Source organism: Ananas comosus, linkage group 21 (genome assembly GCF_001540865.1).
Source record: "Ananas comosus cultivar F153 linkage group 21, ASM154086v1, whole genome shotgun sequence".
Taxonomy (NCBI): Eukaryota; Viridiplantae; Streptophyta; class Magnoliopsida; order Poales; family Bromeliaceae; genus Ananas; species Ananas comosus.
Window position 1 is genome coordinate 2,281,137 of NC_033641.1, and position 15,677 is coordinate 2,296,813.

The 15,677-nt window shown below is 37.0% G+C and overlaps 1 protein-coding gene across 2 annotated transcripts; it reads left to right on the forward strand.

The window, feature by feature from the left end:
- LOC109726386 (ABC transporter I family member 11, chloroplastic) lies at positions 392-14,979 on the forward strand. 2 transcript variants are annotated; one of them, XM_020255938.1, is made up of 12 exons: positions 392-589; positions 681-884; positions 4,629-4,702; positions 4,796-4,850; positions 10,313-10,392; positions 10,486-10,537; positions 10,638-10,771; positions 10,906-11,020; positions 11,362-11,448; positions 11,558-11,606; positions 12,421-12,505; positions 14,713-14,979. In XM_020255938.1, exons 3-12 carry the CDS (start codon positions 4,647-4,649, stop codon positions 14,789-14,791), a joined length of 792 nt encoding a protein of 263 aa, XP_020111527.1. In that variant the 5' UTR covers positions 392-589; positions 681-884; positions 4,629-4,646; the 3' UTR covers positions 14,792-14,979. The 2 variants fall into 2 exon arrangements, with proteins under 2 accessions (XP_020111527.1, XP_020111528.1); XM_020255939.1 differs by having other exon boundaries at positions 4,634-4,702.

The window sequence follows — 15,677 nt, forward strand, 5'->3', positions numbered from 1 at the left end:
TCTGTTTTTGTTTTTTCTCTCTTTTATGATTGTATCAGTTTTTGCTGAGGAGACGGGTTTATGGTAAAAATCCGATTCAATTCTTCCATTGCGGATTCCCAACAAGCAGTAATGGATCAACAACAGTCAGTATCGGAGCGGGTTGCGGATTCTCAAAATTCGGTACCGGGGCGAATACTGAATTCCCCACATTTGGTACCGATTTATATTAGTTCTGCTTACATTTTCTTTAAAGTCTCTACTTAATCACATCTTTTGATTTATTAAGAAACTTTTGTCAACTAACTGTAATTTATTTATCCACTGCGAAGCGCAGGTCCTCTACTAGTAGGTATAAAAGGAAGGAATTGTTGTTCCACCCTCTAAACGGGTTGTATGACCCGTTAAGAAGGGAATATGAAATTCTTTTGTCGTTTGGGAATACGGGTTTAGGGTTTACCACCCCGCTCTTCTCTGTACCTCTCCGACACCGATCTCTCTCCTACGAGTAATCCCTCTCCGACACCGATCTCTCTGCTACGAGTAATCCCTCTCCGACACCGATCTCCCTCTCCTACGACACCAACCCTGCGGGACAAGCGAGGCACGAGTAATCGCTTGTAGAGTTCGATGTTTTGGCTTCATATCAGTGTTTTTGATGCAATTTTCGCTTAATTTTCTCTGTTTCTTACGTTTATTAGGCTTCTAGCTGCTCCGATTTGGTATTAGTTGCTTGAATTTGGTACTACTCGCCTCGACCGAGAGAGACCCGTTGTGTCTTGCTTGGATTGGGGTTTTCGATTGCCCGGTTGCGGAGGTGAGCTCTCTTTGTGTGATTGGGGGCCGATCGGATTCGCTTTTTTCAGCTACTCGATCGGGAGCTCGGAGGACACGAATTCGACGAGGTAATCTGTGAATCTTCCATCTCATCCTGTTGATTCGTAATTGCTTAATTCCTTTGCTCTCATGGATGATATCGAGCTCTATGTTTGGGATTTGATTAATCTGGAACTGGAATTTGAGGTGAAAGACCTAGAGATCTTACTTGAACTGTAATAAAAACATGCAATTTTGAATTTTGGTATCTGAACTGTAAAACTTTTGAATTTTTTATCTGAATTGATGAATTTTAAATATTTTGATTCTACTAGCTTACTTTTCGGAATTTAATGGAATTGCAGAATTATTTTGTTTGATTAGGAAATATTTGATTAAAAATGTTATAAATACAGTAAAGTTAGATAGTAGAATCAAAATTTTCAAAGGTCGTGTGTCAGTGTTTCGATAAATAGTGTACGATAAGGTAGTAAAATATTTTTTTTTTGATGCTCAGGTATCTAATTTTAATTGCACTGTAGTTCATATTAGGCGTATATGTTTTTACCAAAATTTCGACCTTCTTACGCTGAACTTCAGAGGCAGGAGCATTCTGCATTTGAACAATGATAGTCCCAATCATGCTGAGAAAGTTAAAAATACCTTTATATTCAATACATTTGTTCTCTGTCAACTCTTCTACGATTGAGTCAACATGAAATTTAAAATTTCAGTCCAAAATCAGTTTATTTTTTTGACAAATAGGTCTCTTTATTTACATCAAGTGAAAACTATGGCATGTCAAAGTAAGTTTTGCGATTGGAGAATTTATTGCCCGGGAGTGTGTAGATTATATCTTTTATGAATTAAGTTCTTTGTAATTTTGGTCATAATCTAAGCCAAAGGGTTTCAACTAACTACCAATAATTTAACTTTTGCTTGGATCTTCTTAGTCTGCTAAACTGAAAGCTATCAAAGAGATTTTCAAAAGTGCTATCAGAAATAGTGGTTTTAATGGAAATCATGATATTTGTAGGGACTTTCCTGCATTTTAGCCTGATGAAGTTATGATAATATCCTGGTGGTTTTAGATTTCATCTTTCTACCTAGACATCAACAGTTGATTATTGGAGTTGAATTTTTTGCATTACTCTGTATGAACTGTGTTCTCAAATTAGGCTCTAAATTTTACTTTAATTGTTGCTTCACTTGGTTTTGGGGGTAGTGATTATCCGAATGTTCAAAACTATGATTGTCTTTTATTGCGTGAATGTATAGTGTTAAGTCTGGCTTGTTTTGTTTTGTTTTTTTGTTTTTTCCCTACTTTTCCGAAGTTGGCGGAGAAAGACAGAATTCTTTTTAGTCCAATATGTGACAGAAAGTTTTCTCTAGATGACTAAATCAATATTTAGATTCTTGTTCGGATATGTGCCTTCTATTCGATTTGATGGTTTTCCAAAACAATCACAAAAGACATTTCTAGTGTTAAGGGGAAAAAAAAAAATCTATAATAGGTTTTCTCTGATAACAAACTTCTATACAGATGTATTTGACCGGATCACCATTTATTTTTACCAATTATTTATTTGATCTACATTATCTTTTATAATTATGAGCTTTCTTTATTTTATAGGCTGATTTTACAACTTCATTAGTACTGTATTGGATAAAAGTTGGATAAAAAAGAGTAGGTGGATGTCTGAATATTACAGAGTGAATGATTTTGTGGATTTTGCTTTTAAAATGCGCAGAGGATGGGAGGATTTCATATCCTTGTATGAATGCACAAATTCCTATAGTTGGACTCGGGAAATTGTACGCGATCACCTAATTTGCAATGGAATTAGTCCTAATTATGATAATTGATTGTTTTACGGGGAAGCCATATCTAGAGACACATCTAATCCTACTAATGAGAGCCGTAGTTTTCCGGTCCATAATGTGAATGTTACTGTATATGACATGCTACGTGAAGCTTTTCAAATGCATAATAATCAACTTCAAGATGACTTTCGAGATTATAGTGATTTTCAAGACACCTAGGGAAGGTTCTGATTCACAACAACCTAAAGATGCTCCAAATGAAGATGCAAGTAAATTTTATAGGTTACTTAAAGATGCCGAAGAACCTTTGTACAATGGTTGTGAGAAGTATAACGAATTGGCAGCTATTGTAGTTTTATATCATTTGAAGTCCCTTTACGGGTGGAGCAATAAATCGTTTAATATGCTCCTTGGAAGTACTAAAAGATATGCTTCCTTCAGGTTCTAAATTGCTGGATGATTGCTATCCCACGAAAAATATATTAGGGACCTAGCAAGTTTATTAAGTGATACAAATGACTATCTTAGTTGAGTTAGAAATGATGTAGATGAAACTATAGCCAACAAGACGCTTGCTTCTGAAAACTTATCACAAGAAGACAAATACACAGAGAGCTCCGAGCTTGACGTTCTACAAGCGGTTGCTCTAACAAGTAAAGCAAGCGAAATTGTAATGTGGATTTTCTTTTTAATATCTAACTTAATGCATGCAAATATAAAACTTGATATGAATGGGCTTAACTTTTAGTTATATGGATTTTAAGCTTTATTATCTACAGATGTTAGATGATGCTAATTGTTAAAATAAAAGTAATTGTGGCATGTTAGAGTTTGGGCATTTTGTTTCAATATCATAAGCAAATTAAAGATAGGAATGTCATTATTATAAAAGTTGTAGTAATTGGGTTGATTTTTATCTGGTAACTTTGGGTGCATTGTGCTTGTTTTCTCAACTTTCAAATTGTAAGAATTTGGTCCTAACCTATATATTTCTCACTGTAAACAATAACTGCCATTTACGTGGCTTTTCAACTTATTATATGCGCGAGGATTTCCTTATAACAGCTTCTCTACTCAAAAGACGGAAAGTTAGGCAATGAGCGCCAATAGAAAATGCAAAGCTTCTTTGTCCGTGGAAGCTTTGAAGTGTACTTTTAGGCAGTTACATAGAAGTTCTAATTTAAAACTTTCATTTCTAGCCACGATATCGATTGTTAAATTAAATAAGTGTATTCAGACAATTCACATCATCCCTAGACATTCAAATCTGACGAAGTTTCACTAGAATCTCAATGATTCAATTAGTGTCCTTTAGGAATAGGAATCTAACAGTAAACTTTATTTTCAATTCTAGGAGAACTTTAAAGGGTAATTCGTTTCACCAGCTTTCAGCATTTGTGGGAATATTGTCTATTTTATATTCAGAACAACAAGTTTGTTATCAGCTTAACCATGCCATTTTAGTTGGGAGGATTTTAGGGACTTGAATATTCTTTTTACTGGGCTACTCATGATTTCTATCAAGTATGAAAATGGCGGAATCTCTTATGGTCTTGTAATATTTCTATTATAGTAATTTCACAAGTTTGCCAACGTCTCTTGTAGCTTTCCAACTTGAGTTGCATGGTGACGATTTGAATATTTCAAATAGACACTATGGAGGATTCCCATAATATTGCAAACCATGAAATGAACAGGCCAACCTATAATAGAATTTCACTCTTCTTTTCCTTCCTTTTTTCCTACAACATATAAAATTTTGGAATATAAATTAATGTTCAGAAGTTCTGCTCAAATAGCAGTTTTACAAGAAGCTCCGTTGGATTGGATTTGGGAAATAAAGCTTTAAATGTATGCATGGTCTCTATAGTCCAACAATTTTGTTTTTTTTTTACCATACTTGGACTGAAAATGGGCTTCTTTTAGCCCAACAACCACTTTTAGCTCAAACTATACATTTTTAATAAAACCCCTCGGAGTTGTTGTTATTTTATTTTACTCTTGTGAAGCAAAGAGAGAGAGTAACCATGGCAGTAGCCTCCATACTATTCTCACCACCACTATCCAAAAACTCACCAAACAGGTAATAATCTCATCTCTTTTCCCATCGAAATAGCAACTATTTTAACTATTAATCCTTCAATAATTTCTCTATTTTCTTTTTTTCCCCTCCAAGGATACTTCAGAAATCTCAAGCTCTGAGAATCTCATCCGATTACTCCCAATTCGAAGTATGAATTATGGTGTTTTTTTTGTCCCTTTTTAATTTAAGTTAAATCCTGCTCTCTCTTTTTCTTTTTTCTGTGAAAGATGTGGTTCTGATGCGTAAATCGGAATGGGGTGGAGATTTGTTTAGGGTTTGTAATACAGTAAGGGCATGTGTAGTTCGCAATTGGATTTGGAATTGAAAACGATTTGATTTAGCTTGTCATTTGAATAGGAAACGAAATGAATGATTAATGATCACCGTTCGTACAAGAATTATGTTCTATTGTTATATTCGATGTTCTTTTGCTCATGTTATATATTTATACCAATGTTGTTCTCATTACATTGTCAAAGAAATATGAAGGGCTATATTTTCTAGAGTATTCAGGATGTTTATTTAAACATATCACTTATTGAAGCTCAGAGGGGGATTTTTTTGAAAATAACCCTGTAGAATTTTGTAATTGGCAAAATGACCCTCTGAAAAATTTATTTGTAAAACTAACCCTCCTTTCGCCACGTCGGCGCCAGCTTGGACATTTCTCGTAAAGACGGTGAATCGTTCACCGCCGTTGCATATTTCTCGTGAAGGCGGTGAATGGTTCACCGTCTTATGAAGGCGGTGAACTATTCACCGTCTTTAAAGCAAATACACCCCTGCTCCCCTTACAAGGCCACTCTTACAAGGCCACCTTACCTGTGTACACCCCCGCTCCCCTTACAAGGCCACCCTTACAAGGCCACCTTACCTGTGCCCTCGATAAGACGGTAAATGGTTCACCGTCTTATCCGTGCTGCACTAAAGACGGTGAATGGTTCACCGTTTTATCTGTGTAAAAGCCCCCAGTCCAGGACTTAGCCATTTTTTTGCGGGTTTCTGGATTTGCACTAAAGGCGGTGAACCATTCACCGCCTTTAGTGCAAACAGCACCAGGTGCTAATTTCTGCTCAATTTTGGCGTCAATTTCAACAAGTTTGAAGCAAGTTTTTTCACGATAACAAATATTCAAACAAGAAACACAACACGAGTGGAATAACAAAATACAATCAACCGGATAAACATATCAAACAAAACACTTACAAATATACAAATATGAACTAAATCAAGTATTATATAATATTATACAAAGTATGTTCTCTAAATAAAAAAAATACAATCAGTCTCTCGATCTTCCTCTCCCTCGACGTCCTCGGCCACGTCTACGGCCACCCTGTACATCGAGCTCAGCAATAGGTACGTCATCAAGAGCCTCAATACCGGCCATCTGATCGAGATCCGCAATGATAATGCCCTCGGNATATATATATATATATATATATATAAAATACAAAATAAATTCGAATTCGGGTTGGGTTCAGGTTCGGGTCAGGTATAGTAAAAATCCATATTCGTCGGATTTTTATTTTTGATATCCATATCCGAATCCATATCCATTTAGTATCGAATATATCCGTTTTATTCGGATTCGAGTTCGGATTAAATTTCGGATATCCATACCATTGGCATCCCTATTCCCGCTTTGTGGGATCTACTTATACGGTTCGGTTGAATTTATGGAAAGCTAATTGGACTTTTTTCGAAAATAACCCTGTGAAATTTCGTAATTGCCAAAATAACCCTGTGAAACTTTTATTTGTAAAACTAACCCTCCTCTTGCCACCTCAGCCGCCAGATCAGCGTTTCTCACGAAGACGGTGATTCGTTCACCGTCTTTGGGGACCCATTTTGAATGCGGTGAATGGTTCACCGTCTTCTCTAGGCGTGGACCATTCACCGCCTTCTCAGCAATTCCCTGCGTACCCTAAGGTGTCTCGAGAAGACGGTGACTTGTTTACCGCCTTATTGAGCCGGTGAATCGTTTACCGTCTTATCGAGGCTTCAACCATTCACCGCTTCCTCTGCCTGGAGAAGACGGTCACTCGTTTACCGCCTTAATAAAGGCGGTGAATCATTTACCGCCTTATCAAGGCGTAAACCATTCACCGCCTTCTCAGCAAATCCCCCGCCCAACAGCCCGGGTTTGTGGCATAGATAAGACGGTGAATTGTTCACCTTCTTTTGAGTAAAACTCCCACCCAGCCTAATTTGGTTAAGTCCTGGTGGCCGGGCTAAAACACCTATAAGACGGTGAATCGTTCACCGTCTTATCTGTTGTACACTAAAGACGGTGAGTGGTTCGCCGTCTTTAGTGCAAACACCACCCAGTCCAGGACTTAGCCATTTTTTTTCCCGGGTTCTTGGATTTGCACTAAAAGCGGTGAACCATTCACCGCCTTTAGTGCAAACAACATCAGCTGCTGATTTAAGCTTGATTTAAAAAAAAAATTCAACAAGTTTAACGCAAGTTTTTTCACGAAAACAAATATTCCAACAAGAAACACAACATCACGAGTGGAATAACAAGAAACAATCAACAGAATAAAAATATCAAAAAAAAACCCCGAGAAATATACAAATATGCACTAAATTAAGTATTATATAATATTATACAAAGTCGAAGTTATCTAAATCAAAGATATACAATCAGCCTCTCGATCTTCCTCTCCCTCGACGTCCTCGGCCACGTCTACGGCCACCCTGTACATCGAGCTCAGCAATAGGTACGTCATCAAGAGCCTCAATACCGGCCATCTGATCGAGATCCGCAATGATAATGCCCTCGGGATGCTTTGGAATCGCCTGAGTCTCCTCTGGCTCAAGTCGATCACCCTCGATAGTGGCCGGTGTAGATGCTAGGCAGGCCTGTGATGATGACGCGGCATGACGTCGAGAGTAGACTAATCTAAAGTGCTCTCGAGAGACTGGCGGCGGAAGCGAGTCCAAGTCCAATGGCAAGGAAGGAAATCTTGAAGGGGCGGCGAGTATATCTGCAACATCACTAGGAGATGGAGATCGTGACACTCGTAGGCTCGACCTCGAGTATGATCCAGTCGATGTCGGTGAGTGTCTCCTGTGATGACCCGATGTCGAGGGTTGACCAAAATCTCGACCTCCAACATTAGCAGCGACAGGTATGGAAGGAATGTACTCCAGTACTGACTCAATATCGACATCCATGCTCGCCAATGTCTCCATCATCGCATCGTAAGAAGGTCGATCATGAACTAGCCCTCTGATGCCCATTTGAGTCTGTCGTAATACGTCCACCTGCATTATAGATAAAAACTCACTATTTGCAATCTATATTAACTATAAGATTAAAAAATAAATTAACATATGAGTGATCGTACCAAAGCTTTCTCAGTCTGGCCGCGAGGCAGGTAAGTCAATGGTGGACGCTGTACTGAACGAGAAATCCATCTTCTCGTGATCTGCCAATACCACTCCATATAAATAGATGTCGCCTGAACCGGGTCATCACCGACAATTGGATGCTGGTCAATAGTAGCCTGTAATCGCTGTCCCCATCTCTCGATGTGTGCAAAATGAAAGTGGGCCCAATCCTCATCTGGTCGCCCCTGAGATGTGAAGCGACGGATTGTCTCCACGTGAATTGGTATATGCTGCAGGAGACCAAACTGCCGAAGGACTCGATCGGGCACGTGAAGCTCAACGATATGAAAACAAATTAGCGTCGTCCGCGATCGCCATACCGCACTGTCCTGTACACAGAATGCCGGCAGCACATCTATAACAGCATCTGTGTACGGCCGCCATGTAATCTGTGAAAAAGCTAATAATAGTCAGCAGAATGCATTAATACGGTTGAATATTGAAAAAATGGTTGCATTAATACGTACCTGGGACTCTCGCTGCTGATCTAGCTCATCTCCATAGAACTCAATATCGGTCGTCCTAACATTTGCCCCAAAACGTAAACCGTCGGCGTTCGTCCACCTAATATTTGAAAAGTATGTTAATTCCAAATATATATACAGAAATGTAATATGTATCATATTTAATTGTGTAAAAAAGTGAAAAACTAGGTTAAAACTACGTTACCTAGTTTAAAATGGGTGTACATGTTTATATTACGTTCAAACGTAGTTTAACCTTTAGACCTAGTTTAAAACTAGTTTAAACTAGGTTTAAACCTAGTTTAAACCTTTGAACCTAGTTTAAACTAGGTTTAAACCTAGAAATTAGGTAGGTTTAAACCTAGAAATTAGGTAATTTCTAGGTTTAAACCTAGTTTAAACTAGTTTAAACCTTAAGGGTTTAGGGTTTAGTTTAAAACTAGGTTTAAACCTAGTTTAAACCTTTGAACCTAGTTTAAACTAGGTTTGAACCTAGTTTCTAGGTTTAAACCTAGTTTAAACCTAGTTTAAACTAGGTTTAAGGGTTTAGGGTTTAGTTTAAACCAGTTTAAACTAGGTTTAAACCTAGAAACTTGCTAAGAGAGGTTTAGACTTGCAATGGGTTTAGGGTTTATACTAGTTTAAACTAGGTTTAAACCTAGAAACTTGCTAAGAGAGATTTAGACTTGCAATGTGGATTGCTGTGGCACGGGGGAAGGCTCGGTGGGTCGACGGCGACCGGCGGCGGCGACATCGGCTGGGGCGGTGGCGACTGGGGGCGGCGACGGGGGGGTACGGCTCTTGGTTGGAGAGGGATGGGCAGAGAGGGAGAGAGAGACAGAGAGATAAGAGAGAGAAAGAGAGCGAAGAGAGAGGGAGAGGTGTCGGGGTCGGGGCTGGGTATACCTAGGTAAGACGGTGAATCGTTCACCGTCTTCATGAACATAGTGAAGACGGTGAACGATTCACCGTCTTATCTAAGGATACCCGCTGGCGGGTGTCTGCAATGAAGACGGTGAATAGTTCACCGTCTTTAGTGCAGCACAAATAAGACGGTGAACTATTCACCGTCTTATCTGTGTTTTAGCCCCGCCTCCAGGACTTGGCCAAATTTCGGGTGGGTGGGGGTTAACTATAAAGACGGTGAATGATTCACCGTCTTAGTTAAGACGGAACTAAGACGGTGAACCGTTTACCGTCTTCTCGAGGGCACAGGTAAGGCCGCCTTGTAAGGGGAGCGAGGGTGTATTTGCTCTAAAGACGGTGAATGATTCACCGCCTTCATAAGACGGTGAACCATTCACCGCCTTCACGAGAAATATACAAAGGCAGTAAACGATTCACCGTCTTTACGAAAAATATCCAAGCTGGCGCCGACGTGACGAAAGGAGGGTTAGTTTTACAAATAAATTTTTCACGGGGTCATTTTGCCAATTACAAAATTCTACAGGGTTATTTTCAAAAAAAGTCCCTCAGAGGTTGTAGTTTTTAGAAGAGGTATGAACCTGTCGAACGGGGCGAGAGTTGTGCACTGAATTTGTATTCAATTATTGTTCGAATGAGCTCAAATGGCTCATTGACTAGTGAAAGGCGTGCTTGCTAAAAGAATGAACAAATTAGCTTCTGTCATTAAGAATATTTGCATTCTCATGCTATTTATGTTGCTTCCACGTACATTTTTAAACGTTGTTTTTATACGTTTCTAAGTGTTTGGAGCTTTTTTACCAATACAGTTGATTTATTTAAGGTGAGAAAAGTCAGTTACCGACCTCCTGGTACCCAACACAACCTATTGAATGAAGTTAGCCTTTCCCTGCCAGAGAAAAGGTAAACACGAGAAGTCCAACATCAGTTTCGCAATAAGCACCATGAGATGCGTTAAATTTTGTATTACTACTGCTGAATCCATGGTCGCTGCAGCTTTGGCTTGATATTTGGACGCAGTGGAAGTGGGAAAACCACTCTTTTACAGGTCCGCCCTTCAACACTTTTAGTTCATAGAAAATTGCTTTGCCTTCTTATATTAGCTTGTGGACTAAAAGTTCTTTTCCTTTCCTATCTTTTTTATTCAGCTTTTGTCGGGATTGTCCGAACCTACCTCAGGGTCAATTTATGTTCAGAGCTATAGCAATGATGGAAATCCAAATCAACATCCTCAGTTGTTGTCACCAGAGAGGGTTGGCATTGTTTTTCAGTTTCCTGAGAGGTATGAAATGCTGCAGTTAATTTCATAATGTAAATCTAGTTGACAAGATAAATCTATCATATTAAATTTTTCATTGTTAGGTAATCTTTTAGTCCTCTTAGCCTGCATTGTGATTCCGAAGTGTCGTGTGGTAGGTTCTTTTTGGCTGATACAGTGCTTGAGGAAGTTACGTTTGGATGGCCAAGACAGAAGGCTGACCTTCTCTTACGGCAACAGCTTGCTTTGAAACTTCAGTATGCCATTAACTCGGTATAACAATTGTTGCTTGTACCTGCCATGTTCTCTTTTCCAACTTATTTCATCATTGCTCAATTTTTCAAGCAAATATCATTAGTATTCAATTTAGTATCCTAAGTTTGAAACTCTGCCAACACCATGCTTAATGATTTACTCTTTGATTTGACCTCAATGCAAATATGAATTGAATTCCAATCTGAAAGGAGCAGAATCTCTTTGCAATCCTGACAAGTAATTCAGGGGCTAAATTTGTAATTAATCCTTTCGGTAACAAGTTATGTAAGTAACTTATTTCAAGTTCTGAGAGCTTCCAAATTAACAATTATTTCATGAAAACTTTATTCGAACCTCAGGTTGGTCTGAACACAATATCCTTGGATGAAGATCCACATACTCTAAGTGGTGGTTTCAAGCGGCGCCTTGCCCTGGCTATTCAATTGGTAAGTTATCCTTTTGTAGTTGGTAGTTCAACCTCTATGAGTGATTAGCTGATACTTTTTTTTCCACGACTCGAATTAATCTGTTTTTCTTTTGGGTGCATATATCCAGGTTCAAACACCTGATCTATTGCTATTAGACGAGCCACTTGCAGGTCTTGGTAGGACATACTACACCTATGCATTACTTTCTGAATTGTTGTTCGCATATACCCCTGCCAGATATCTATATGTATTTATCTTTGCAAGCTTGAATTTTCATTGTGCCCTTAAAAAGCTTGTTCATATATTATTCAACTGACAGAAATGCCCCTCTTAAAATAAAACTTGGTAAAATCACAGAAACACAAGCTGAGTTACCGTGCATTCTGCAATGGGTACTTGAACTTTACACTATTTTGAGTTGAATATGTACTTTTTAATCATTTTTTATTTCACTACCACTCCATCAAAACTTAGCGGTGCTTCTAACTTTTTTGATCGATATTATGTAACCTAGCAGAATATTTTGCTAGTTAATGAAAAATTTTATTTTATTTTTGTTGGAAACCATAAAGTTACTATGAAACCTCAGGGTGTAGGTACCGAAATTAAAACCTACTTTTGAAGTTTGACATCTCAAAATGTGTGATTGTTTAGTAAGTATTTGTATGGTTGAAGCATAAACTCTTTTTCGACAATACCAACTTCTGCTATGAATTGGATGTCTTAACAAAGCTAATTGGTCTTTCAGTAATGCAAAAACATATTGAGGGGTATAATATGCAAACAGATGTTTCACGTATGTGTGTGTGCGTGCACGTGCATGCGTGTGCATGTGATTACCTGACTAACTTTAGAATGTTCATATTAGAATATAATTGTCAACGATTTATTTTAGTTGTTTTTTTATTTAGTTAATCTCGAGAAATCAACAAACTTTCATCAATTTTATTTTTGATTTTTTGTATGTCCTTTTTCCACATTTGAGATTAGATTGGAAAGCTCGGGCAGATGTTGTGAAGTTGCTAAAGCACCTAAAGAAGGATCTCACTATATTGGTTGTGAGCCATGACCTAAAGTAAGTTTCTCTTCCTTCTGCTCCAACCACAACCCCCAGTAATTTATTAGGTCTAAAAAAAGAATTCTTTAATTCACAATTTTCTCTCAGAAGCTTATCAATAATTCTTCTTTGGAGTTCTTTTTACCAGATGAAATAAAAATTTAGCATCAAATTGACCGAAGCATCTGCACACATTACATATACAGATAACAATGATTCGGGTATAACCATTGTTTTAAGAAGAGTAATATCAGATAGCTTTATGTTGCACTGTAACTTTTAGAGCAAGGCAACATGTAGTGCATTTAAATAGAAGTCATAATTTGTTATATTTTCTTATGTATCCCAGTAACCATGCTTGATAATACAAAATATCTATTATTTGATATGATTATATAATATTATTATTAAGCGATGTTAGTTGCGATATTATATTATAGAATTGTTTTTTGTTCATTACTTGCCAACTTCTGATAATCATAGTGTTAATATACAAATCATGATAAGTAGTTTATAGTGACGTCAGAGTAAAATCAGAGTAGTACTTGTGTCCTATTAGGAGCACAGAGGCCTTCCTCCTCCTAAGCCGTTTTTGATGATGGGACTTCCGAATCGACGATCGGCTCTGTTTGACTTAATCTAGCATATTTGAACTATCTAGAAAATAAATTTTGCGGTTTTTCGATATCATTTATCAAGTGATCGAAATGATTCAAAATCAACGACTGAAAATAAAAATCTCACAGAGTTATGATGTAGCACTAAAATTTTCGATCAGAGATATTAATCTTGTTGTAAATAGTATAAAGAATTTTTTGTCAAAATTTCATCTGATTTGAATACTTCTACACCGTGAAACTTACAAACGGCGTACATCAATCATTAAAAATTGTTGATTTTGAATCCTCTCAACTAGATAAATGATGTCAAAAATCCGCAAAAATTATTTTCTAAATATTTCAAATGCCCTAGATCAAGTCTGTCAGAGTGATCGTTGATTCGAAATTCCCGTCATCGAAAATAGCTTAGGAGCACGGAGGCCTTCTAATAGCACACAAGACCTACTCGTAAAATCATCCTATAATAGCGTAATACAATATATTATGAATATATTGTATATAGTATTGTAGAGTTGCGCTGGAATACTATCGGTAGCAAACGGGCTCCGTTGCCACCCATTTGTTTTCGATGATGGAGCCTCCAAATTGACGATCGGCATCGTTGAAAATGATCTATACCACTTGAAGTATCTAGAAATCAAATTTTATACTTTTTCGATATTATTTTCTTGTCCATCAAGTGTGCGTAAAAATGAATGGCTGAAAATGAATATCCTCTAAAAAGTGATAATAGAAATTTTGTAATCATGATCAAGAGTATAGATCTTGTTCTAAATAGTTTAAAGAATTTTCTAACCAAAATACAATTGATTTGGATAGCTTTACACCGTTAAACGAGAAAACCCCTCATATCAACCATTAAAATTACTAATTTTGAAACTCTTTAATCATTAGGTAAATGATGTCGAAAAGATTTGAAATTTAATTTCTAAATACTTCAAGTGATATAGATCATGTTCAACAGTGCCGATCGTCGATTTGAAAGCTCCATCATCGAAAACAAATGGGTGGCAACGGAGCCCGTTTGCTACCGATAGCATTCCAGCTCAACTCTAGTATTGTAATATACTCTCATAATATAGGTAAAATAACATATAATGTTCGGTATAAAGAAGCATTAGTCTAAAATTCATCAATTTTCGCAATCTTTTCTCCAAACAAATCAACAGGTAAAGGTGACGACAAAGTTGTTTTGAGGATGATGAGAACATCTGTTAACCGGTTGTTCTGGAATTACCTACTTTGATTGAGATAACTTACTTTCCAAGAAAGTTAAGTTGCCGAACAAAATAGGGATATTCTTGCAATATCCCTCAACCAAGCTGGGTGTCCAACTTTTCATTCCATCATAGATTCATAGTGTCACAGTAAAAATCCTGGTCTATTTTTTTCAGCAAATGTCATATTATCGCTTCTTTCGAAATTGAGAAGACATTGCAGAAACCTTATCAAATGCCACTAAGTCGCCGATTCTGAGAAGATTTTATCTTTCTAGATTATGCTTACTTAGGCAAACTGAGTAGAGTATGTCTGCTTCTAGTTCTCTTTTGCTATTCTTGTTCTATTTTTTTTCTTTGTGCTTGCCTTAAGTGTTAATTGTTGCAGGGAGCTGTCTTCCCTGGTGGATTTCTCTTGGAGGATGGAGATGGGTGGGATACTAAAAGAAGAGCCTTTACCTGTTTGATCTGCATTCGGTCGTAATCAGTGTACGAAATACCACTTTTTGGCGGTAAAACTAATAAGAGAAGAGGGTTACCACTTTTTTGCGCTTAAACCAACAAGAGACGAGGGTTTACTTGAGGGATTGAAGTTGCCATGAACTAAAATGGCTGGGCCTTTTTTTTTTTTTTTTTTTTTTTTTTTTTTTNTTTCTGATTAAAAGTGTATTGGGTTCAAAATTTTGGATTAACAAATAAGATGATTTTAGACGAAGGACGGTGAGAACTTGTGTGTGCGTACTTTTGAGAGGTTTCCCTATTAATATTAAACTATCGAATTAAGTATGTGATAAATAGAGAGCTCATTAATTCGTAGCATATTGATGGACTTGTTTGGTTTAGGAGTGGAATTAAAATGAATAATGGAATAGGAAATGAATTGGAATGGTAATTGAATTCGCTCGCCCCCTCGAGACTGTTGGTTCATTTCTGGATTGGAAAGTGGGTTGGATTATTTTCATTCCACTGTTTGGTTTATATAAATTGAAAAATAATAGAATAATAACATAATACTAATTTTATCTCAAATATAATTTTATAAACTATTTAAAATTTATAAGAAATTTAATTATATTCTAAAATTATTAGAGCTTTGCAAAAACAAAAAATCAAATTTATTTTAAAAATTTTTATGTAAGAAAAAAGGAAATTATAAAAAAGTGCATTAAATTTTTTTAACAAAATTATAATAGGAATATGATATATCATTGTTAACATAAATAAAATGCATTTTGAAATGACTGAGACCTTAAACTTTGACTAAGGCTTCGTTTGGGATAGCGGGGGATTGCGTTACGTGCGGTGAGAAAGTACGTTGAAAAAAATATCCTGTTTGTTTTCGTACGTAATATT